This window comes from Panthera onca, chromosome B2 (assembly GCF_046562875.1).
Source record: "Panthera onca isolate mPanOnc1 chromosome B2, mPanOnc1 haplotype 2, whole genome shotgun sequence".
Lineage (NCBI taxonomy): Eukaryota > Metazoa > Chordata > Mammalia > Carnivora > Felidae > Panthera > Panthera onca.
Genome location: NC_138343.1, coordinates 134,720,917 through 134,743,893, shown reverse-complemented (window position 1 = coordinate 134,743,893; position 22,977 = coordinate 134,720,917). Strand labels below are relative to the sequence as shown.

Below are 22,977 nucleotides of genomic sequence, written 5' to 3'. Positions count from 1 at the left end.
GGGAAGGAGGCCTTTAAGTTCTGGAACTTCCTTTGCTGTGTCGTCAAGCGAAGGCAATAAAGACATTAATTGCTTGTCTGGTATTATTGGCTATGCAAGAACCATCGGATGTTTCTTTGGAAGGCAGCTATGCTCACCGCTCTACCACCGACGCCCGTCTGATGTTTCTTTGAACGCAGCCCCGCGCGTAACTGGACTCCATGGCCGGGCTGTGTACTCATCACACAGGCATCTCCAGGAGCGGCTCTGGAAGCTGGCCAGGAACGTAAGCGAGGCTCTATGGACTGGGACCTGGGGGGTGCAGACTCCAGACCACATTGTGCTTTGCCTTTTTTTTTTCTTTTTTTAATTTTTTTTTTTTTTTTGCCTCTTTTTTTCCGATATTGATTGTCGTCATGGGATCTTCCTTTACGTCCTCGGCCCTCCTCCCTGAAAATGAGTCTTTTCATGACTCGTTAAATGGACCCCTGTCGAGTTTCCCAGAACCCAATCAGACACAGCCCGAGTCAAGCCGAAATTCTTAACACCGCCTAACGCAAGCCAAGATAGCAGATACGTTTCTTCTGCAGCGTAAGACTGTTTAGTGCACTAACGACGAGATTCTTTTTTTTTTTTTTTTAATTTTTTTTAACGTTTATTTATTTTTGAGACAAAGACAGAGCAGGAACGGGGGAGGGGCAGAGAGAGAGGGAGACACAGAATCGGAAGCAGGCTCCAGGCTCTGAGCCATCAGCCCAGAGCCCGACGCGGGGCTCAAACCCGCGCGGACCGTGAGATCGTGACCTGAGCTGAAGTCGGATGCTTAACCAACTGAGCCCCCCAGCCGCCCCAACGACGAGATTCTTAAGGGGTGTCGTTTATGTTTTTGCTGAACACTCGCAGCACCTAGTATTAATAATTGTAAGAATACCTTCTCCTACCACCTGCTACCACTGCTCCTGCTGCTATCAGGAGCCAACGATCAAAGCTAAGCACCAAGTGTTCCCTCCCGGGAGCTAGGAACTAAGTGACTCATCACACACAATCGCCCCATATCCCGAGGCCAATGCCACCTTTGCTGTCATTTTGCAAATGAAGCAAACGAGGCCTGAAAAGAGCCAGTTTTTCATGGCCACCCAGCTGGTGAGTAGAAGAGAAACCAGGTCATCTATGCTATGCTGTCTAGACTAAGAACCACTGTTACAGTTGACTCTCGAATGGCACAGGGGTTAGGGACACTGGCCACGCACCGCCCCCCGCCATCGCACAGCCCAAAGTCCACATCTAGCTTTGGGCTCCCCCAAACCTTTGCTACAGATAACCTGTTGACAGGAAGCCTTACCGATAGCATAAATAGCACATATCTGGTGTGGTATATGTTTTATATACTGTATACAGTAAAGCAAGCTAGAGAAAAGAAAATGTTATTCAGATAATTATGAGGAGGGGACACCTGGGTGGCTCAGTCAGTTAAGTTCCAACTCCTGGGATCGGCTCAGATCATGATCTCATGGTTCATGTGTTCGAGCCCCTCATGGGGCTCTGTGCTGACAGCCCAGAGCCTGGAGCCTGCTTCCCATTCTGTGTCTCCCTCTCTCTCTCTGCCCCTCCCCAACTCACGCTCTCTCTCTCTCTCTCTCTCTCTCAAAAATAAAATAAACATTAAAAAAAATTTCTTAATCATTTAAAAACTAAAAAAATCATAAGGAGGAGAAAATACATTTGTAGTACTGGTGTATTTATCTAAAAAATTCGTGTTGTTCAAAGGTTGACTGTAACATCCTCCTCCCCGAACCCGAAGGGAATGGCTGTCGTGCTTCCAGACTACGTGCCTTTGCACATTTGCTCAGCGTCTATGAAAACCAGGGCTGTGTTTCTGGGCACGGTGATCTGGAAGGTTTCTAGGCCTTCGGAGTCTGTTGCCTGAGGGCTCCTGACTGGTGTGGCTGGGCTTTCTCTTTCCTCTCAAGTGGCTCTGTACTTGAACTTGTACCCAGACTCCCACCACTGACCTGATTCCCTCTCACCCCACAGTCCAGAGGCAAGATTCCCTTATACACCTCAGCCCTCCTCAGCGGAACTAAAACCAGCACATAGCTCTCTGGGCTCGAACAGTTTCAACCCATGAGAAACAGAAGTTTATAAATACAACTTCAACTTCTTTGCATTGTTCTTTTTGTTGTTTTTTAAATATTATTGTTTTTATTATTTTTTTTATGTTTATTTTTTGAGAGAGAGAGAGAACGTGCTCACAAGGAGGGGCTTGGGGGCAGAGGGAGAGGGAGACAAGGAATCCGAAGCAGGCTCCAGGCTCCGAGCTGTCAGCACAGAGCCTGATGTAGGGCTCGAACTCACAAACCATGAGATCATGACCTGAGCCGAAGTCGGCTGCTTAACCGACGGAGCCACCCAGGCGTCCCCCAATTTCTTTGCATTGAAACGCCAAAGTCTGTTTATTAATCTGATACTTGGAATTCAGAGTATCTTTTCCCTGTTTAAAAAAATCTGAAATACAGTGGTTAGGGTCCCATAGGCTCGCAGCCCGTGTAAGACTAATAAGGCCATAGTTAGTTAAAACAATGCTCGTTTACAATAAAGAGTACAGGACAAACACCTGTCACAACACTAATTAAAAAACTGGAAACAGATGTAAGAAAATTTTCATTTATTAAAATCTGTAGCCTTGGGGAAAAGCATGTTTAGAGAACAATGAAAACACAGATGGAAGACTTTGGAGATTCCAAAGGAGACTTCTAGATCCTTCAAAGAACTTGGGAGGTCGAGGGTCACAGGTTCTTGTAACATCTAATTATATTTTAAGGGGGGGAAAAAACGTCCTCCTTTGATACAGGTTTGTCTCCAGCTCTGACTCTCGTCAAAAATACCAAGGGCTTTTCCTAAATTGTGTATTCACGTGTGGAATGAAAAGAGGCCGAAGAGATTTTTCTTGAGAAAACTGAGGAAAAAGAAGAGGAGAAGGGTGGTGGAGGGGAGAAAGAGCTGTGTAGGGCTGCTTGACAAAAACGGACCTGAGCTACATGTGCCTGTGTGTGCAGAGTCCCGGGAAGGGAAGACAGAGCGATCGGTGAAAGATGGGGTCTGGCGTTCCCAGCCTAACACCTCGCACCCTACCAGTCCCAAACTGCTTGAGTGCCATCTGCACAAAAGGGATGCGTCTTCTGTGGTCTGGAGCAGAAAAGAAGAGAGACACGGTTCAGTGCGGGGTATGGAAAACAGTGCCCTTCGAGAAAAATTGTAGTATCAGCCAACTGCGGTGGTACAAATACTCCCACCATGGGAGATTCCAAGCAGCAAATGGTTTAACAGCTGGCTCACCAAATTCCTGAATATTGAACAATCCGCTTCCGCAGGCTGGTGCGAGCCAGCTCCAACGCACCGCCGGGTGACACGACTGTCCCCTTACGTGTTCGCATGGTTGCCAGTTCAGGTTCACCTGCTCGGCGTGCACTCGTCTGTTCCGGGCCCGGGACGCTTTCATTAGTTTGCTAGTTGCTTGCTAAAAACTGGCAGGATGTCCATGAAGTCCAGTAAAAGAGTGGATCTCAAAAGCCCATCCGTGGCCTAAGAGCCGCCAGAAATCAGAGGACAGAGGCTATCTGATTAGTCTAAATGCAAATTCAAGAACGATCACGTAGCTGAGTTCTTGGGGCCACATTAAACTCTCTGATGAATCTTTGCTGTATACGAGCTTTTAGGGTGTAAGAGAGAAAAAGAATCACCAGGGATTTTTCTGGAACAATTTTAAAATCTTGCAATTGTTCTTAGTAAAATTTGCATGCATCCCCAAAGCAGATGGGAAATGAAAGACAAGCACCTGTCGTCCTCTTACTATAATATGTTCACCTCGTCACGCTAGGAGCTTCTCAGACTCCTGCGGAAAGGTTTCTTGAGCGGAGGGAGGTGCTGGGGAGACCTAACACCCGTGGGAAGAGCAGACCCAAGAGGGACAAGAGAGGACCAGGCCGTCGTCTGCCCGCATCCCAGATGGGCTCCCGCCTACACGGTCACCCTGATCTGATCCACAGGCTTCCGCGTTAGGTTGGGCACCGTGGCCTCTTTGCTGGCGTATCCCACGGGGAGGAGCATCAGCAGCTTTTCGTTTGTGGGGCGGCCCAGGAGCACCCTCAGACGGGGACCACAGTTGAGAGGTGTGGTGGTGACAGTCACCAGTCCCGCATTCTACGACAGAAGGGGAGAGAATACAGTGTCAACTCAGTGGAAGTCACGACTTTGCTTGTGGCCTGGGGACATTCCGGTCCCCGTTAGGCCTGCTTGTCCCATCATTTCCCTGCAGCTGGGCAGCAAAGAGCCCGCCAGCTTGGGCAGGTGGACCTTAAACCTCACCTGTTCTCCTCAACCTCCCTAGTCACCACATTCTTTGAACCCAACAGTAAGAAGCTTCTTGAAGAAGAAAAATACTCGTCCTATTTGTCATTGATGGTTAAGACACAGGAATGGTTATTTCATGGAAGGAAATTTGGGGGGTCCAAATATACCCAAGGAAGGGGTATACCCTCAAACAACAGGGAGTTCCTATGCTTATATAACCAGCAATGCAGGCGGAGGACCACCCCAGCCGAAAATACCTACGTCCAGTGACAGAGGCTCAGTAGCCTGGCATTACTCCCTCAACCTGTCTACGAGCCCCTCCGGATAATAAACACCTAATAAAAATCACATGCAGCTTCAAGATGCTTCCCAAGCTACCTCCCTCCCCTCTGATTTCCCAATCAGAGGGTCACCGCTAAGCCTGAGCCAGACAGAAGTTCTAGAACTGCCTTTGAGAGTCCTACAGGACAGGCTCTTTGGTCCGGTCGATATGCGATCTGTGCAGATGGGGAGCATCAGGAAGATTCCTCTTTCCTCCCTCGCAAATAGGACCTACGCTCAGAATCATGCCTGAGGCGACGCTAGAGGGCAGCAAACTCAACACTAACGTGACAAGGCTGCTGATTCAGAGCTCAAAAATCTCTGAACCGTTTGCTTCTTCCGGCAGATGAATGAATGAACGGGGCGTCCGCGTGGTCCGATGTTGCACATCACTTCCTTTATCTGCATGCTCACAGCATTAGGGAGGAAGTGAGATGCCACTTTCTCTAGGTAAACTTTTCAAGTAATCTAAAAGCCTATTCCTCTTTTGTGTTAGCCACGACTGTATTTTGCAAGGTATTTTCGCCATATAAAGTTTGCTTCGAGTTAGTGAAGAAGCGTGTAGTTTTTTGGACTCGATTGTCGCTTGGAAGTATGATCACTCTCACTTACCATCTTGTTTGCCTCGTTTCTTTTACGTGCTCACTGTCTCTCTCTACCCCAGGACCCCAGTCCCCGCCAGAATGCACGCACAGTTCATGAGGCAAGACCTCCCTGGTGCCCTCCCCCCTCCCCTCGGACCTGCCACACAGAAGGAGTTGAGTGAATGAACTGAATCCTGTAAAAGGTGTACCTCAATCTGCTCTGTTTCATGCTTAGCATTGCTCCAGCGACCCCCACATACCGCAGAGATGGAATTGTTTAAAGCACGTAGATGTCTTTCCAGCGCAAGGCCACGTAAGCTCGACTTTCCAGGGAAGGAGCTCTGGGAGAGCCTTCTCTTTATAGCTTTTTAATCATGCCACCGGCTCGGACGACAGTGAGCCCAGCAAGGCAGCATGCCTGCCGAAACCCTTGGAGCTTCGCGTCGTTACAGACGAAGGCAAACGCAGTGGCCATTTTCCTGAGCCTCAAGTGATGTTTCCAGAAGAGGATTCTAGCACGTTGCACCAGGTTTCCAGGGGCGTTTTTCACACCAAGCTACGTGTCTTAGGAGTCCGACTTTAGATGAACAGCTTCCAAGTGTCTCTCAAATAGAAACTCCGCTGAAATTTGTGAATAAGGCCACTGTTTGGCTTTCCAGGATCGCTCCTGTCTTTGGGGCGGGATGGGGGGTGGGGGGGGGTAACATACCTGAAGAGCAGCCAGGAGGATGCCACAAGCAATGGAAACACTGATCTCATTGTAGTAGTGGACCTTTCTTTTGCCACTTGCCGCAACACCATGTACTTGTTTGAAAATCAGAATCAGAACAGGTGCTGTGTCCAAGTACTCCTTAACCCAATTGGTTCTGAAGCGAAAGAAAGATAATCCAGAGACTCTTTGCTCTTAATGAGTTTTGTTCTTTTTTTTCCCCTTTACAACCTTATCTTATTTACATCTAAAATAAAAGCACTTCCTGTCTTTTATGTTTAAATGGAAAAAAAAGGCTTTCGGTTGTTTACTTGTGTCTTCGCTATAGTGTTCTGTCCAAGGTCATTCAATTCAATAAGCATGTGTTAACGAGGGCCTAGTGTAGCAAGGCACATGAAGTGTAAAGGCACAAACAAGGAGCCTATAACCCAGAAGGCAGTGTGTAAAATTTAGCAAGCTAAAACCCGGTAGGTGATATTAAAGAAATATAAGTCAATTGCATTAGGAACCCTCCAAATGAAGTGTTGGTAATTTTGACTAAGAATATTAGAAGAGCGTTTCCAAAGTGTCCCTTGACGTGGGGTGCTGGAGACTGGATGGAGAGGGGCACTGGGGAAGGACATCTTAGTGAGTCAACGCGTAAAGGCAGAGTCAGGACGGAGGACGCTTGGCAGGTCGGGGAGTTTCCAGAAGCCCGATAGGCTGGCGGATGGGGTGCGAGGTGGAGCACGGGTGGGCTGGCAGGTTACGCACGGATTTTGCAGAGTCCTGGACTTCGTGTGGGAGGCGACGGAGAGGGACTATAAGCTTCTGAGCAGAAGCATCACATGATCAGATCTGTTTTAGGAAGAGGTAGATTGGTGTGGGCAAGGGGCAAGCTCGAGGGGGACCAGAAGGTAGACAATAGCAATGGGCCAAGGGAATTCGGGAAGGCGTAGAAGCTGGAGCTGACAGGTCTGGTACAGAAGCAAAGGAGAAGAAAAAGGTGATGGTGAAGTTTAACCAAAATGACAGGTGCAAAGATGGTGATGTGGCCAGCCCAGTGATGGAGAAAAGGAAGTGAACTTTGTGAGAGTGGGAGATAATTCACGTGAGGTATAAATACGAAGTTGAGAGTCTTGCTTGCCAGCTAAGGAGCATATCTTTCTCTATCCCGTTACCCTAATCCATACATTTGGCGAAAGCTTTATTCTAGCTCAGACACTCAAAGTGCTACTCGTGCAATGATATACGTTAGAATTTTTCTTGGGCCACATTATGTCATTAATAAACAAGAGGTGATTTCACCTTAAGCCTAGCTGTGCGTCACTATTCTCAAACATACTAAACTCACTTGTGCGGTTTTCTATGGTTCCTCTTATGCTATTAACTTCTACAGGTCACATTTTCCAAGCCGCCTTCTCACGCTTCAGCCAGTTTCGTCACGTTGGGCTGTTACCAATGCTCTTCTCCTCACGAAGAGGAAGAATGCTTGTTGTTCAGAAAGAAGATAAACTCGGGGAGCCCGACGGGTTTTGTCATGCCGGGCAACCTGCTCGACCTCCCTTGGCTCAGTTCCCGCATGTGTAAAACGTGCTGTCGCGCACGTTCACCTCATACAGCTATCGTGAGGGTGATATCGGTCAAATATATTAAGGGCTTAGAAAAGTACCCAGTACACATCGCTGTGTGTGTGTTAGCATTGTTATGGTCACCGATATTATGTTGCAGTGAATAATTCAAAAGAAATTAATGTAAGACAGAGATGAAGCAGTGTGCCTTTGTTCAAACGCAGATGAATACTTTTTAATGATTTTTGTACTTATTTTTTGGGGGGTCTAAGTGTACACTGGTATCTAATATTTCTGGCTTGCTCAGGTTCACAAGAATTTATTATGACATCACATGACCGTGGATAAAAACACGGCAGTGAGACTTATTAATAAAGGGACAACTAGCACCTTCTGCCTAGGACGTCAGGATATATGTTCATTTGCAGCTCAATTTAACATCTACTCAACTGCCTACTCTGCAACCGCACTACGCTAGATGGCGTAAGACATTTTTAAACCTGGACCCCTAGCGTTTTATGTATATATGCGCGTGTTCGTATCGCCCGCAAAGAAAGTCCATAAGGCTTCTAAAATATGGCCTATGCAATGAGAAGAAAAGTAAGCCAATAAGCAAAATGCTATGTGATGAAATGGCCATTTTAGATGCACAGAAGGTACCTATTAGGGGCTTTGAGCACAGAGACAAGAGAGCGACTAATTCTGCCTTCATTGGGGAAAACGTCAGGGGCCAGCAGCGTTTTGTAAGCACTGTGCACGCATAGAGCAGGACATCTCTCTAAGGGTAGGAACTCAACTTTTATCCATCCCATTTTTCCCATGAATATGCAGCGAGATTTTTATATTTATTATTAATATTCTGCACTAGTTGCAGAGCATGGTAATAAGTTACATTTCCACAAGGGCGTCTGTTTAATAGGGTTTAAACATCTTAGGTAAGAAAATGACCTCTGGGGCCAAATAAATGAAACAGGAAAAGAGCCAAGAGACCCTCTTCTCATCACCCAGCCCTGAATACTCCTCCCTTGCCCCCAGGGCTGCAACCTGGTCGCCTTTTCTTGCTTTTCTCTTATCACAAGCTTGTGTCACACTGGGGTGTCGGATAACACCCCATAACACCCCAGGACTGGCCACCGAAGAAGGCCGGCGGCTGGGACCAGCGGCGTGAGCGCCCTTGCACTCCAAATGCCAAAGACTAGAGCAAGCTTCCCTTCTCAGAAAGAAAAACCAACATCTCTGCCCATTGTCCCTTCTCACACTCAGCCTCAGAGCGCGCTGGAGGGGAAAGGAAGTGGCCTTTATGGGGAGGGCCGTGGTTATAAAGAGGACTCCATAAATGACAAAGCAGAGTCTAAACAATGGAAGGTGACGGCCGTGATGACAAAAGTGACAGAGAAGTTATGGAATGCATCTGAGACATTATGAGGGATGACTGCCCCTCAATGGGCAAACAGGACTCCACACGTGGCTGGCAGGGGCAGCTATGAGAGAAAATGGACACCTGCAGGGCCTCCCCCAGGGCGCGAGGGCTCAGGCTTAAACCTAGTTACAGTGAGTTCCCCCACGCTTCTTTCCTAGAGATAAGGAAGCCCACACAGTTACTGATGCCTAAGAGATGCCATACTTGCACGGATTGTTTGCTCTTACTAACCATGTGCTAAGATTACTTGGAAGGTGTTATCACTTTAGCAAATGTAATTTACTTCAGCCAAGGTCCCGAGACATCTTTATGCCACGATCTTACACTCTAGATGGGAGAAAAGCGAAGTGAGTCCTCAAAGGTGTGTTTACGACTACTTGGGTGGAAGACTGTTTGTTTACCAATGATGCCACTTCCTCCTTGTCTTCACCATTCTATGTGCTTACAAGCAGGCTTGCACATTTAATTTTCATAACGAAGTAAATCCTAGGTAGTCCCATTTTCCAGATGAGGAAACTAAGGCACAGAAGAGGTTAATCATCCCATCAACTCTTGTACCTCAGTTTCTTCAGGTCCGTAACCCATTGGCGTCCCATCCTTCTCAAGTAGTTTATTTCTTCCTCCTCCTCGATGATCTCCCGAATCTTATGTTTCACGTCCGGGTCCTTCACAACCACAAAGGTCCAGGGCTCCGTGTGGGCCCCACTTGGGGCAGTTCCTATCATCCATAACATTAAAAGCAGAAATGGAAACACGAAAATGTGAGAATGGTCATTAAGAATGGGTATAGTAACTCACACTCGCTGAAAACGAAGTTCCATCACCTGGTGAGCAAAGTGCTTGGTCACGGATTCTGGCACGTGGCTGTCCTCTCTGTTCCATTCTGCCTCACTTTAGGGGCTACAAACCAACTAACTGAGGTCGAGGCCAGTGGTTCCAGGGCTATGGGGATTTATCACCACTTCTCTAAGTATGTGGGGGGGAAACATTCCTATGTAAGGGAACTAAGGGAAGCCAGAAGGGAAATTCTAACAGCCCAAATGCTCCAAAATGTTGTTTGTTTTGATATTATTTTTCTAAGGTGATTTATTTGGAGAGAAAGCATGACAGGGAGAGGGGCAGAGAGAGAGGGGGAGAGAGAGAATCGATGTGGGGCTCCAACTCACAAACCGTGAGATCATTGACTTGCACCGATACCAGGAGTTGAGCACTTAACCGACTGAGCCACCCAAGTGCCCCTTGATATTCTTAGAAAAGGATAGAGTCACGAAGCTCGTTGAAAATGGTAACATTGAAATGGTCAAATGGCTTTTAAAACACCCATGAGAGGGATGCCTGGGTGGATCAGTCAGTTGGGTGCCTGACTCTTGACTTCGGCTGGGGTCATGATCTCGAGGTTCAGGGGTTCGAGCACGGTGGTGAGCTCTGGGCTGGTGGAGCCTGCTTGGGGTTCTCTCCTTTTCTCTCTGCCCCTCCCCGGCTGGCTCACTCTCTCTCTTTCTCTCTCTCTCAAAATAAATAAACAAACTTTAAATAAAAGGAAAACACCACTCACGAGAAGTAACTCAACTATACACTGTTTGGTACCTGTATCAGGACGCTGAAGGCAGCACTGTGGGGTTTGTGGTCCCACTGGAGACACATGAGAACTCTTGGCCCTGGGTGCTCAGTACATAAGAGCCTGTCTCCCAGCTCTCATGGGCTATGGGAAGCCTCAGCCCACACTTGGATCAGCCCCAGGATCCTGGTACAGAGCTTAGTAGTGTATCTCAGTGCCCAAGGAGCTAGAATCCCCTTTCAGACTCCAACCAGGCCCAGCTTCTGATCTAGGTGTCACCCTGCTGTCTTAGAGATGGCCCGCTGTTCCCAGCCAGAGACCACAAGGATCCACGAATAGGTTATTTCAAAAGCAACTATTCCATTCTTCCTGGTGAGTAATTTAATGGCAGAGGCTCTACACCAGGGGGGTCAGGACTGCCTGCTTGATGGGGCTCTTGTTGTCACCCACACTCCCTACAGTCAAGACAGCATGATTGGATTGTGAAATGCAAGTCAAGAGCTAAACGTAAAGCCCATTCACAATGGCCATGCAATAATCTTTGCAAATGAACTTAAATGTGATTTATATAGGAGTAATACTCCAATCAGAGGAGACTCAAATAGGGGATTTCTCTGACATCTGCTTCCCCCCTTTTTTCTATAATTCTTTTATTTTCCTCTGTGGAAATATCAATTCATGTTGAAAATGGGTTTGTCTTGGGGTGCCTGGGTGGCTCAGTCGGTTAAGCGTCTGATTTCAGCTCAGGTCATGATCTCACGGTCCGTGAGTTCGAGCCCCGCGTCGGGCTCTGTGCTGACCACTCAGAGCCTGGAGCCTGTTTCAGATTCTGTGTCTCCCTCTTTCTCTGACCCTCCCCCGTTCATGCTCTGTCTCTCTCTGTCTCAAAAATAAATAAACGTTAAAAAAAAAAAAAAGAAAATGGGTTTGTCTTGCTGTGGTTTACTTTGCAAATTCATGTAGGTAAATTTTGCTAGTTTATTAGAAAATAGTACTAGAGCGTGTAATCTAAAAAATTTGGTTCTGAAAAGAGAAATGCACAAATGTGAGTGAGCCTGTGTGTGTGTGTGTGTGAATGTATTTTAAGAGGGGGGTAAAGTAAGGGGATGTTTCTCTTCCAATGCATAATAGTATGTTCAGAAATTTTTATTTTTAATAAAAGATCCTAATATTCAGTAATTTCAGAAATTTTAAACTGTTGTCACATCTGGTCCCAGGTAGTTTGTAATAGTCAAAAGTTTGTAGAAAGCGGAAATCGTTATGTTTCTGGCAGTCAGTCAACACCAGGGTAAGATTTTATAAATAAACGTATCACCCTAGGCTTTATTCAGTGTGTTTGAACTTCAGTAGTGCTCCAATATTGTGACTTGCAGCTGACATTCTCAAAAGCACAACGTGCAGTTACAGACCTGCTGTTTTGATGACATTATCAATGACTTCCATGGGGACTTGCTCACTACTTATGAATCTCACAGACCGTCTTTTGCTGAGAAGTGCATAAAATTCCTGGGATCTCTTCACCATTTCCTTCTCAGGATACCGGGTGTGGGAGAATGGAATATGTTCGACGTCTTCCTCTGACTCTTGCCGGTCATTGGCACCTACAAATAAGAACAAAAAAGGCAACAAACTAAATTGCACTTCTTGGTCACGAAGGAGAGCAGAATATGTCACCCCGTGGTACGCCTCTTTGGCACAAGGATTATTTTGAGCCGATAATTTTTAAGAAACAAAAGACACAAGAAAAGTGCTGAAAACCAGAGTAGAAGTTACCTTTTTGTAAGGGACGTGTACTTTTGTGAAGGAAATCCCCACCCACAAGCCTTCCCTGTACCAAGAAGGAAAGGATGACCCTGGCAAGAAAGTCTTATCAATGGAGAAGGTGGACTTAAATCTGTACAACCGCCTTACCCCAGCTTAAAACACTGTGCTTTTCTTGATAACCTCCCCTAACTGGATCCCCTTCCCCTAATGTCTTTCTTTTGTCTTTAGTTGAAAATTGTATTTAAGTAGTGACTTGGGCCATTTCAGGGACTCACTCAAGTTTCCTGGGCCTGTCCCATGTATACGGTAGGTATACATGTGATTAAGCTCCTATTTCTTTTTCTCCTCTTAATCTATCTTTTATTATGGGGGGGAGGGGGGAGGGGTCTCAGCCAAGAACCTAAAAGATAGAGGGAATATTATTTCTCCTCTCCTACAGTCATAAGATGGCCAGTGGGGAGAAAGAAATAAAGTTCTCAAAAATGTCTGCAAGATTATCAGCTCAAAAGAGTCAATAAAAAATGAAAAGAATTGGTCTACAGAATTCTGAACTCTGGTCTTGACTACTGACTATCCAAATTCCACTGATTATAAATCAAGAAAAAGAAAGTTTTACCTACACAAAGATGAGGAATGAAAATTTCTATTAATGGTGAACTAGTTTGTTTGAAACAATCTCGCATGAGCTGAAAACCAGTAAAATCATGAAATAAAGTACTTTTAAAGTCTTTAAAAAAATCAGTATATTGCTGACAGTGTAGTAAGAAATTCCCAAGCCAAAACTGAAGGGAAATACGAATCTGCAGGTGGGTAAGCACAGAAGCCACATTTCTTCTGACAGTACTTGCCAATCTCTACATATTTGCATTTTTATTTTCATATTTTCAGGGATTGAGGATGATAGGAATCAAAGCCCAGGCCTATACACAATGGGAAGGCTAATAAGCTGGGACCCCAAGATCACATCCTCAAAGAAAGAATGAATTCTAAATAAATCAGCCCCCAAGCGGTAATACCATTTGGTGGGTCCTGCCTCAAACTTGAACTTGGAATTAGGTGGTCCTGCCTGAAAATACCTCCATTGCCTAGCAAGAGCAAATGTCAATACACAAGTAATTTTAAGTATAATTACCAGCGATGCACCAAATACAATCAGGCATAAAAAGAAACAAAACATTTTGAGCAAGAAACAACAGAATTGATGTTTAAAAACAGAATCAGATTTCCTATGTCTCCAAATATTGGAATTATCAGACTCAAAAGATAAAACAACTACGATTACTATATTTAGAACTCATAGATCTGTAGGGTACAGGAAATGACAAAAAGTGACAAAGAAAATATGAGAAACTAAACTTCTAAAACTGAAAATTAAAGTAACAGAATTAAGAACTTAATGGATGGATTTAAAGCAGGATGGATTTAGGATTTATACATACCTAAAGAAAAAAATTAGCGAACTGGAAGATAACTCAGAAGGAAATATCTAGAGCAAGGAGAAACTAATAGATAGAAAACATAAGAGTGAGAAAAAACAAAGCAGAGTGATATATATATATTGGAGGGAGACAAAAGTGAAGTGGTCGAGACACCACTGAGAAGCCAGGGCAGAATGCTGGCCCGGACTAGGTGGGGCACAAAAGAATGACAAATTCTTGGAGATCCTGGAGATACAAATGGTAAGACCTGCCGAGGTGTGTGGTCAGGAGTGGTGGGAGAGAGAGACTAGAGATGAGTCCCAGGGGGTGGGCTTTAGCACCTGAGGAGAGAGTGGGACCATCTACTGAGACAGAGGATGAGCAATGAGCCATCTGGGGGAAGTAGGGGTATGAATCATCAGTCTATCACATTAGAGATGCCTGTGAGTTGTTCAAGCAAAGATGTCAAGCGTGAGGGGTGCCTGGGTGGCTCAGTCGGTTAAGTATCCGACTTCGGCTCAGGTCATGATCTTGCAGTTTGTGGGTTTGAGCCCCGCATCAGGCTCTGTGCTGACAGCTCAGAGCCTGGAGCCTGCTTTAGATTCTGTGTGTGTGTCTCTCTCTCTCTCTCTGCCCCTGCCCTGCTCAAACTCTGTCTCTGTCTCTCAAGAAGTGAATAAACATTAAAAAATATATATTTAAAAAAAAAAAAAAAGATGTCAACTGTGAAAGTAAAAGTCTGAGTCCAGAAGGTGGGACTTTGGGAACCCTCACATAAAGATGAGAATGACAACAGGAACAGAAGAAAAGAGCAAAAGGGATCCAGTGCCTGGCCCTGAGGGTCTGGGACGTTCCAGGTGGAGTTCAGGTAGAGAATTACCTTTCCCCTTCACTCGCATGCACATACTGTACTTCACTCCTTGCTCTCTCGGAAGACTGACCCAGGAGGGAAAGTCAAGAAGAAATGACTTCAAAGACGCTGAAAACCCCAATGACAATACCAGCAAGTACTGTGGTTTCCTCACCACTGTTAGTGAGAAACTTCTTTATCTGTATAAAGTTTACTAGCAGCCAGGGCAGTTCACACATTTAATGAGAAGGACCATCAACAGTTGCTCAGTTAAATGAGGCGGGTATGATGGGGGAGGGGCAGCAAACACCTACAGGTTTCTGGCAATCGATTCTGAACCCAACCCAGATGTCATCAATGCCAACCCTGAACTTAGCAAATGTGTAAACAGACTTTTAACGCCCGTGCATCCTTTCACGTCATTTGTTATGAAGTCTGGCAACTTCTGTCCTTAGCAAGTGGTAAATGAGTAAATGCATGAAATGCCTCACTAACCGTGTGAGAGACAAGTTACCAACTCTTAATATCCATTCAGCATTTGTATAGACTAAAGCCAGCCCAGGTTCATGACTTGGCAGTTTCCACAGCTCGTAAAGTCCAAGGTAAACATTCCCACTGTAGCAGAATGAAGCAGCAGCTGCCTGGATGTTATCAGTGAGCAGGGTAGATGAATGGCCAGTCAATGGATTGTCCTGAAAGGCTTGCTGTTCCTGGAGCCTCTCCCAGGGCAGATGGTCTACATTTTGCCAGTGGAGGGGTGGGGGGGAGGAAGGGGGCAGGCTTGGAGAGAAGGCACCCAGGGAACTGCAGGGCAGTGAACCGATACCAAAGGTACCACCTTTTCCCTCCCCCCTGACCTCCTCACTCCAAGAGGAGAGAACAGCCTCTGTAAACTCTAGTCATTCTGCCTCCACGCTACACCAGCCAAGCCTCTCTAGAGGATTCATTCGAGCATAAAGCCCACATATTTCAAAACAAATGGATGCTATTATAGTCTACGTTTTGATCGCAACCTATACTGCCACACTTGGGGTTTGGTATTGACACCCAGGACAATTCACCTTTCATCATTGCTTTAATGCCAAGGATCTCTAAACTGCACCATTAGGTCCAACAGCCAAGAAGCTCTAGGCCGTGTGTATTCTCTCATGGTTAACACAGAGGTATTTTTGTGTTTGTTCGTTTGGGGCTGCATCTCCACATAAATTGCTTTTGTGTTTTTGGAGTTCTACTTCAAAATCTTTGCAAATGAGCCAACTAGTTTCTAGCTATGAAGCTAGAAGGCCAATTTGTGTCACATCATCCTTGTCCCCTTCTTGGCATTTTGGGGAACATTGAGAAGCAATATTAATATGGCTGAGAGGGAGGCAGCTCTTGCAGGAGACAAATGTTGAAGGTGAGGATGACGCGAGGTCAGGGCTCCACACCTGCCCTGAGAACACCTCCTTCCCAGCTGCCTTAGCCATCACTCTGTTTCCACGTAGGGCTGTCAATTGTCCAGCTCCCTGCAGTATATTTCACCAGCAGCTCCCGAGGTGTGTGTGGCCTGAGGAATCGGGGGGGTGGTTAGTAGAAAGTTCTTGAATAGAGCCATGCTTTTGTAGGGACTCAGGGCAGGGCAGGCTGCCCCAAAGTGTGCCACAAGGGCATACTGATTATTTTGAACTGAAGCTACTTAGGAAATAGCCAGTACAGGAAGGACACTGTGACCTCTGTCTCTCTGAAAGCAGAGAATAAATCTCTCATATGAAAAGTACTCTCCCTGTACCAGAAAGTAGAGAGAGATCCTTATCGCCAGAGACATGAACTTTACAGCCAAGAAAGCTTTAGAAACAAATCTTGTTACTTTTTACTAATCTACTACCTCAGCCCAAATTCTGTTTAGAATTTCTTACTAATTGAAGCTCCCAAACATTTCTTTGTCCTGTTGATTCCTCACAAGTTTATTGTCTCTGTCTAAAATGTGTAAAATCTGCCTGCCTTGATCATTTCTTTGGGTCTCAATTTTATTACTGAAACTGTAGGCACATGTAATTGTTTGTTCCCGCCTGTTAATCCGTCTCATGGCAATTTAATTCTTAGATCAGATGTAAGAATCTTGACGGGTAGAGAGAAATTTTTCCTCCCCTGTGCTATCCTGAATGAATTTGACAGAACTTGTTTCTGAGCCCCATCATCTCTTGTGGTATCCCCAGTGCCCCCTGTGTTGGTCCACCCTCCCCCCTAGGGCTCCCCCGGACTTGATCTCAAAGACAATGACTCCATTCAAGTCCTTTCCCTTTGCTAATCTCTCATCTCAATCTACCTGCCCTTTGCCCTAAAACCTTAAGGTCTTACAGGAATCTTGGTAAACTAACCTTTCAAAATTAGCCATGTAAAAGTATTAATGGGTGTATGTGTCAAAGGATAATGAAATGCAAAGACAAAGCCAGACTTGTTCCTTCCTATATCAAAGGAGAATCTCTGTGAACACAGTAGAGTGTTGACCTTTTATAGTATTTTGGGGTATTTTTGGCAGTGGTGTGCTGGCAAACCAGCCCCAGGAGAGGGGTGAGGAGGCCTGATTTGCAGCACTTGCCAATTTCCATTGAGCAAATACTCCCATCATGGCCTGACGTTAAGCTGATGAGTGAAAAATGGCTCACCATGTTCCTGAATATTTAACAGTTGGTTCTTGCTCCTCCCATTGTCTAGCTCTAGCCCACCACTTGGTTGAGAAGCTTGGAGTTCAGGAATTAGTGGATTCCCTGGAGTGTAAAAAGATTGATATCATCTGTAGGAACAGCGTTACTTGTTTGAAACTGTTGTTGATTGGTTGGCGCCCAGAGGGGCTGGTACTGAAGTGAATCCATCCCTGATTGGCTTTCAGAGGTAAGAGGCTGCCACTGATTGGTGGGTTTGCTAAGCTTTTACTGAGGTGAGTTGTCCTCTATTCGTTGAACAGGTTTGAAACCTCTTCCAACGGCTGCTCATTATCATGGGTACATAAAAAAACTGTCCTTCCCCAAGTCTGTGGGAACATTTTAATTCTCAGGTGTTACCCACACAGGCCATAATTTTAACACAGGCCTTTTTTTTTTTTTTTTTTTTTTTTTTTGTAACGGCCAGCCACAAACCCTGAAATTGCTTATTACCATTCTCTACATACAAATATATCCCATACATATACATATGCATACAGAGATGTATCAATTTGTGTGTGAGATTTGTAAAATTATATACATATGCATACATGCGTATCTATGTATATATCTATCCTCATCACTGAGCTCACTTTTCTAACACATGGTTTTTTCTTGCCTCTCTCCTCCACTACCTTTCCTGCTTTCCACTGGTATGACTGAGTTTTCCCCATTTTATCTTTTCTCACTTGGAAGTTACACAGTGTGTTAGGTAGAACCATATAAAATTGCTAACACAAGCCTTTCCTTTAAAAAAATTTTTTTTAATGTTTATTTTTGAGAGAGAGAGAGAGAGCAAGCAAGGGAGGGGCAGAGAGAGAGGGAAGACACAAAATCTGATGCAGGCTCCAGGCTCTGAGCTGTCAGCACAGAGTCTAATGCGGGCTCGAACTCATAAGCTGTGAGATCATGACCCGAGCCAAAGTCCGACGCTTAACCAACTGAGCCACACAGGCACCCCTAACACTAGCCTTTCTTAGTAGTGACTAGACAATCCGGGACCAAATTTCAATGAGGACAGTAGTTTTTGGATGGTCAGTAAAGCTAAGTGAAGACATATCCCCGCCAGTATCAAAACAAACACATCCTGATGAGATGTGTTCCCTCTATCTTCTCTTCCTATCTCCATTTCCATGAGCTTCCAAGAACCTGGGCCTGACTAGAGCATGTTTGTACAGGATTTATGGCTCACTTTAGGGAGACAATCCGAGCCTTCCTCTTTGTCATTTCTCCTCCTTAGACCTCTGCTACAGTTGAACAAGAAAATATTAACAAGACACACGTTTGACTGCTCCCTAAAGGAAGCCTGTGCCGAATGTCTATTTATTCTGAATTAGGCCGAATTTATTTTCCAAGCAGCTCACACGCATGCTGATTCGGTGGAGTAAGCATTCTTTGCGAGCCAAAGCTGGAGGCGGTTGGGTTGGTACCCTTATTTTCCTTAAACTCGCACTAGAATGGCCTATAATCCTTATTTTATTGTTTTGTCTCTTGTAATTAATTTCCACCTGGTTTGAATCTGGTGTCCATTTGCCGTCATCAAAAGCATCTCCATGTTTCTTCAGTAATGGAATCCTTTCGGTTCTCCAGCTGATACCCCTACCCGGTCCCCTCTGAACCTTCAGTGCCAGCACTGAATCCTCTCTTAGACTGTATCTACCCATCCAGGGGCTAGACGCAGGGACTCGGGTGGCAGAGAAACCTGGGTTTAAAAGTTGCTTCTCACCCATCACCTCTGAGACCTCAGTAGGTGTCGCTTAAGTGAACAAGAAAAATTCCGACAAGAGACTGAACCCTACATTCTGGGCAGAGGTGCCCATGGCTGCTGAGGAGGCCACTAAAGGTGCAATTTATTCTTCCATGTGAGGAACGAAGAACGAGGCAGAGGATTTTGCAAAAATGAACAAGCAGAACGAGACAGGGCCACACAGCTTTGCTCTGTGTTCCCAACGTTCAGTCCAGCCCCAGGTCCCTGGTTCCCCACCGGCCTTATCAACCCCTCTTGTACCCCCAAAGTCTGCAGATTGAGTGGGCTTTCCTTAAGGCACACTACCTCTGATCTCGCAGGGAATTTTTAGGCCCGCTGGTCATCTCCTGCCCTCTCTGTTCTAGGTTATTCTCCTATGAGAAATGCAGTCTAACAGCTGGCTATGTGCCTGGGTCCTGGCTCTATCACTACCTACTTGGGCAGGTGACTTAGCGGATTTGAGCCCCAGTTTCCCTATCTTTAATATGGGGATAATCATAGTGCCCACGCTGCTGTATTGGCTTGAAGATTGAGTGGTTTACTATACATAAAACGCGATGCTAAGTGGACACAGCCAGTGTTCTGTTAAGAGCCTGTTGTTGTCCATATCCTGGAGTTCCTTCCCCAGGTGGTCTTTCCTGCGGTCCCTTTTTCCCACCACAGACCCTCTTAGTTGCGGGTGCCCCCCGTTCTATGCTCAGTCTTATCACCAGCAAATATCCCGTTAGAGAACTCATCAGTTTTATAAGTTCCAAGTACCACCCTGTGCTGGGACTATCCAACCCGTGTCTGCAACCTGGATCCCTCGCCTGGACCCCCTCTCCCTTTCTGCTTAGATGTGTCACCTTCTCAAATCCAACACGTCTTTGTCTATGTTCAACATCCTCTCTTGCCTAGCTCTTCTCCCCTCCCCCATGTATGATAGGGTCCTTCCACCTCGGCCAGGCTCCAGCGCTTACCCTCTCCTTCTCCCCAGACTCAATTTATTACCAACCCCCGTTGTTCTTTCTTTAACTTCGCCCTGACTCACTCCTTCCTCTGCGCTCCCACTGCCACCACCACCCAGGCCATCCTTACCAGGGCAAGCCACCACGCGGCTTCATAACGGATGTCCCTTTGTTCAAGAAAAGTGCTTCTCAACTGGGCAGGATTGGCATTCGGGGGGGATGTCCTTCAGCGAGAGAGTGAGAGGGAGCCCTGCCAAGAGGCCGCCTGGGCTTGAATTTTCTGCAGTACATTCAGCATTGCTGGATCCCCGCACTGAGCGCCAGCTGTATACCCCACCCCCAATCCTGAGATCAGGGCAACTCAGAACATGTGCACACATACGTGCCCTTACACGAACACACCCACACACATGTCCAGGTGGCCTCTTCCCAGGCGGGGGCATCACCGGTCCAGCTGAGAATCACTGAGCCTCTTCCAAATCGAGTCCATCCCACGAACCCACCTCCGAGGCACATCCAACACTGATCACTCAAGGCTCCTCAGGAACGTCTCCCTGCCTGCTTCCTTACCACCTCTTCGTCCTCAGATCAGCCAGGACTGGGCCCATGGTCACCACCCCATTTCACTTCCCCCCTTCCCCCCACCGCCTTTACCACTGAGGTCTTCCCATCTCCTCCACATTTTTCTCAGAGGGTCCGTCCCTGCTCTTACGCTCGTTCTGCTCCTCTCATCTGAGGTGTCTCCTAACCATTGCTCTTCAGGTCCTATTAATTGGCCAGGCCCGATTCGTCCTTTCTCTGTTGCACCCCCACGCTCCCCGCACCTCTTTGAAGGCCCTGATGATCCCTTCAGCCCCTCATTACTCCCTGATTGTTGCCTACTTCTTGCCTTGTCCACTAAGTTGAACACCCAGCTTTGAGGACACAGGGCAACTGGCACAAGGAAGAGTAGTGAGCCCCTAGATCGATGCCACATTTTGCATTTCCAAGTCCTTGATTAAAACCTGGCCACTCTGGGGGCACTTGGGTGGCTCAGTCAGTTCAGCGTCTGACTCCTGATTTCGGGTCAGGTCGTGATCTCGTGGTTCGTGAGACTGAGCCCCGTATCGGGCTCTGTGCTGATAGCGTGGAACCTGCTTGGGATTCTCTCTCTTGCTCTTTCTGCACTCCCCTCCTCTCAAAATAAATAGATAAACATTAAAAAAAACAAACAAACCCACGACCCCTTTCCCCATGGCCACCACCAGCCTGTGATGTGCCCCTTGGCCAAGATTTTAACAGCCAGAGCAGGAATGGAGCTAGGGAAAATGTCAGCTTCTCAACAGCTCTTTACTGACTCTTGATCCAGAAATCAAGGGTGGGTTGGTGCCAGCAGGTGTCCCCTGAGAGAAATGATCTGTCTCTGATGACATAGTAGAGGCTGATGATGAAACTGACCCGCACGTGTTTCCTCCTCCCCAGAAGCCCTGCTCATCAGAAAAACGCAAACAGGAGAAGCTCAGTAGCCTGGCCAGTGTCCTTACCTTCTTCCCCTTGGTGGAGATCAGTATTGTCTTTTAGGTCCTCATCCACCCAGGGACGAACCTCGGCCCTGGCTCTGGGCTCCCCCTTCTGTCTCTTGCTGCTTCCATCACCATTCTTAAAGATCCACACGATCAAAATGCAGACAACTGCTACCAGGACTGGAGTCAGGAAAAACATGGTCGTAAGACTGACTCTCACTCTGAACAGCGCACACACTTCCCACACTGCACTTAAACAAACAGAGACAGGAACGAGGAATGAAGGAAGAGGGAGCTGTGGGAGGGACAGGGTGAACTCTGTGACTCTCAGAGGACTTTGCAAAGGAGCAAAGATCACGGCGTGTGCACTGGGGGTGTGTTGTGGGTTTGGTAATGCCCAGGTGCATTCGCTTTTTAAAATCGTGTGCCCAAGAAATATAGGCGTAGACAATAAGTTCCAGAATGTGAGTAAATACTTGAATGCGCTGGGGGTTGCTAACAGCGGTAGAAGGTGTTTAATCTTCCTCCTGTTTAACTTTTCTCCGAGAGCAATGTGTCCTCAACTTGCCAGAAGCTAGGAATCCCCTGGGGAACTTGTTTTCAAAAGGGGAGATTTCCAGGCACCAACTCACATCTAGTGAAAGAAAATTTCCAGGAAAAAGGCCTGATAGTCTGCATTTTAAAAACATCATATTTGTGAAACCCTGCCCCGAGGTTTTGATATATATTTTTTAACAAAGCCTAAGACAACAGATAGAGCAGAAAAATGATCATATTTTGCATTGGAGAAAAACTTTGATCCAGGAAAAGTGACCTAAAAAAACCCTAAAATGACAGTTTGGTTAATTAGGTAACTTACGTAGGGTTTGTTTGTTTGTTTCGGTTTTTAAGCAAATGTCTTAACATCTGTTTAGCAAATGTTGGATTGGGTCGCTATAACAAAAATATCATAGGTGAGGTGGCTTAAGCAGAATTTTTTTTTCCCCACCTTCTTGGAGGCTGGGAACTCCAAGACTTTTCTCACCTTCTTGGAGGCTGGGAACTCCAAGATCAAGGTGGGGGCCAGTTTGATTCCCGGTGAGGGTGCTCTTCCTGATTTGAAGGTGGTTGCTTTCTTACTGTGTCCTCATATGGCAGAAAAGTGAGACTCTCTCTCTCATGCCTTTTTTTGTAAGGGCACTAGTCTTACTCAGGAGGGCTTCACCCTTATGACCTCACAGCTTCACAGAAACCTAAGTCACCGCCGAAGGCCCTACCTCCTCATATCATCACATCCCCCAGTCTACAGCAGCAAGATATGCAATTATGTATAATATGAACCATCGGAATAAAAACAGCAGAAAATACTACATATTTATATGTGCTTGTATATTCATAACATTTTATGAAGACTTATACTATAAATTTAAAACAGTGGTTATATTGGGAGTTCTCTGTACTAGTTTTTCAATTTCTTTGGAGTCTATATTTATTTTAAAAAAAAGGTTAAGAAACAACAGTGGCTACTTCTTGTGGATGGGGTGTGGTATTGGATGGACGGGGGACAAGGGTGGGAGAGAGAATTGTTACTGTATACTATTCCATAATTTTTGAATTT

The 22,977-nt window shown here is 46.1% G+C and overlaps 1 protein-coding gene and 1 long non-coding RNA gene across 2 annotated transcripts in view; both read right to left on the bottom strand.

Moving 5' to 3' along the window:
- Positions 1–2,629: 2,629 nt before the first annotated feature.
- On the bottom strand, positions 2,630–21,678 carry IYD (iodotyrosine deiodinase). Its single transcript, XM_078447458.2, has 5 exons — positions 21,402–21,678; positions 11,881–12,072; positions 9,472–9,631; positions 5,944–6,100; positions 2,630–4,179 (listed from the first exon to the last, which is right to left on the bottom strand). The coding sequence occupies exons 1-5, from the start codon at positions 21,577–21,579 to the stop codon at positions 3,997–3,999; spliced, it is 870 nt and encodes a 289-aa protein (XP_078303584.2). The 5' UTR covers positions 21,580–21,678; the 3' UTR covers positions 2,630–3,996.
- Positions 2,630–22,977, bottom strand: part of LOC145715509 (uncharacterized) — a 464,377-nt gene continuing 444,029 nt past the window's right edge. Inside the window, exon 2 of the long non-coding RNA XR_014137733.1 lies at positions 2,630–3,661. This is a non-coding gene — a long non-coding RNA (uncharacterized LOC145715509). The remainder of the gene's footprint in view (positions 3,662–22,977) is intronic.

Excerpts from the sequence above, each read along its gene's own strand:
- IYD (XM_078447458.2), bottom strand. The coding sequence starts at position 21,579 with ATGTTTTTCCTGACTCCAGTCCTGGTAGCAGTTGTCTGCATTTTGATC. Across the intron at positions 9,632-11,880 it reads TAATGTCATCAAAACAGCAG|GAACTGCCCCAAGTGGGGCC; the intron begins GTCTGTAACTGC and ends TATGGATGATAG. Across the intron at positions 4,180-5,943 it reads TCCTCCTGGCTGCTCTTCAG|AATGCGGGACTGGTGACTGT; the intron begins GTATGTTACCCC and ends CTTCTGTCGTAG.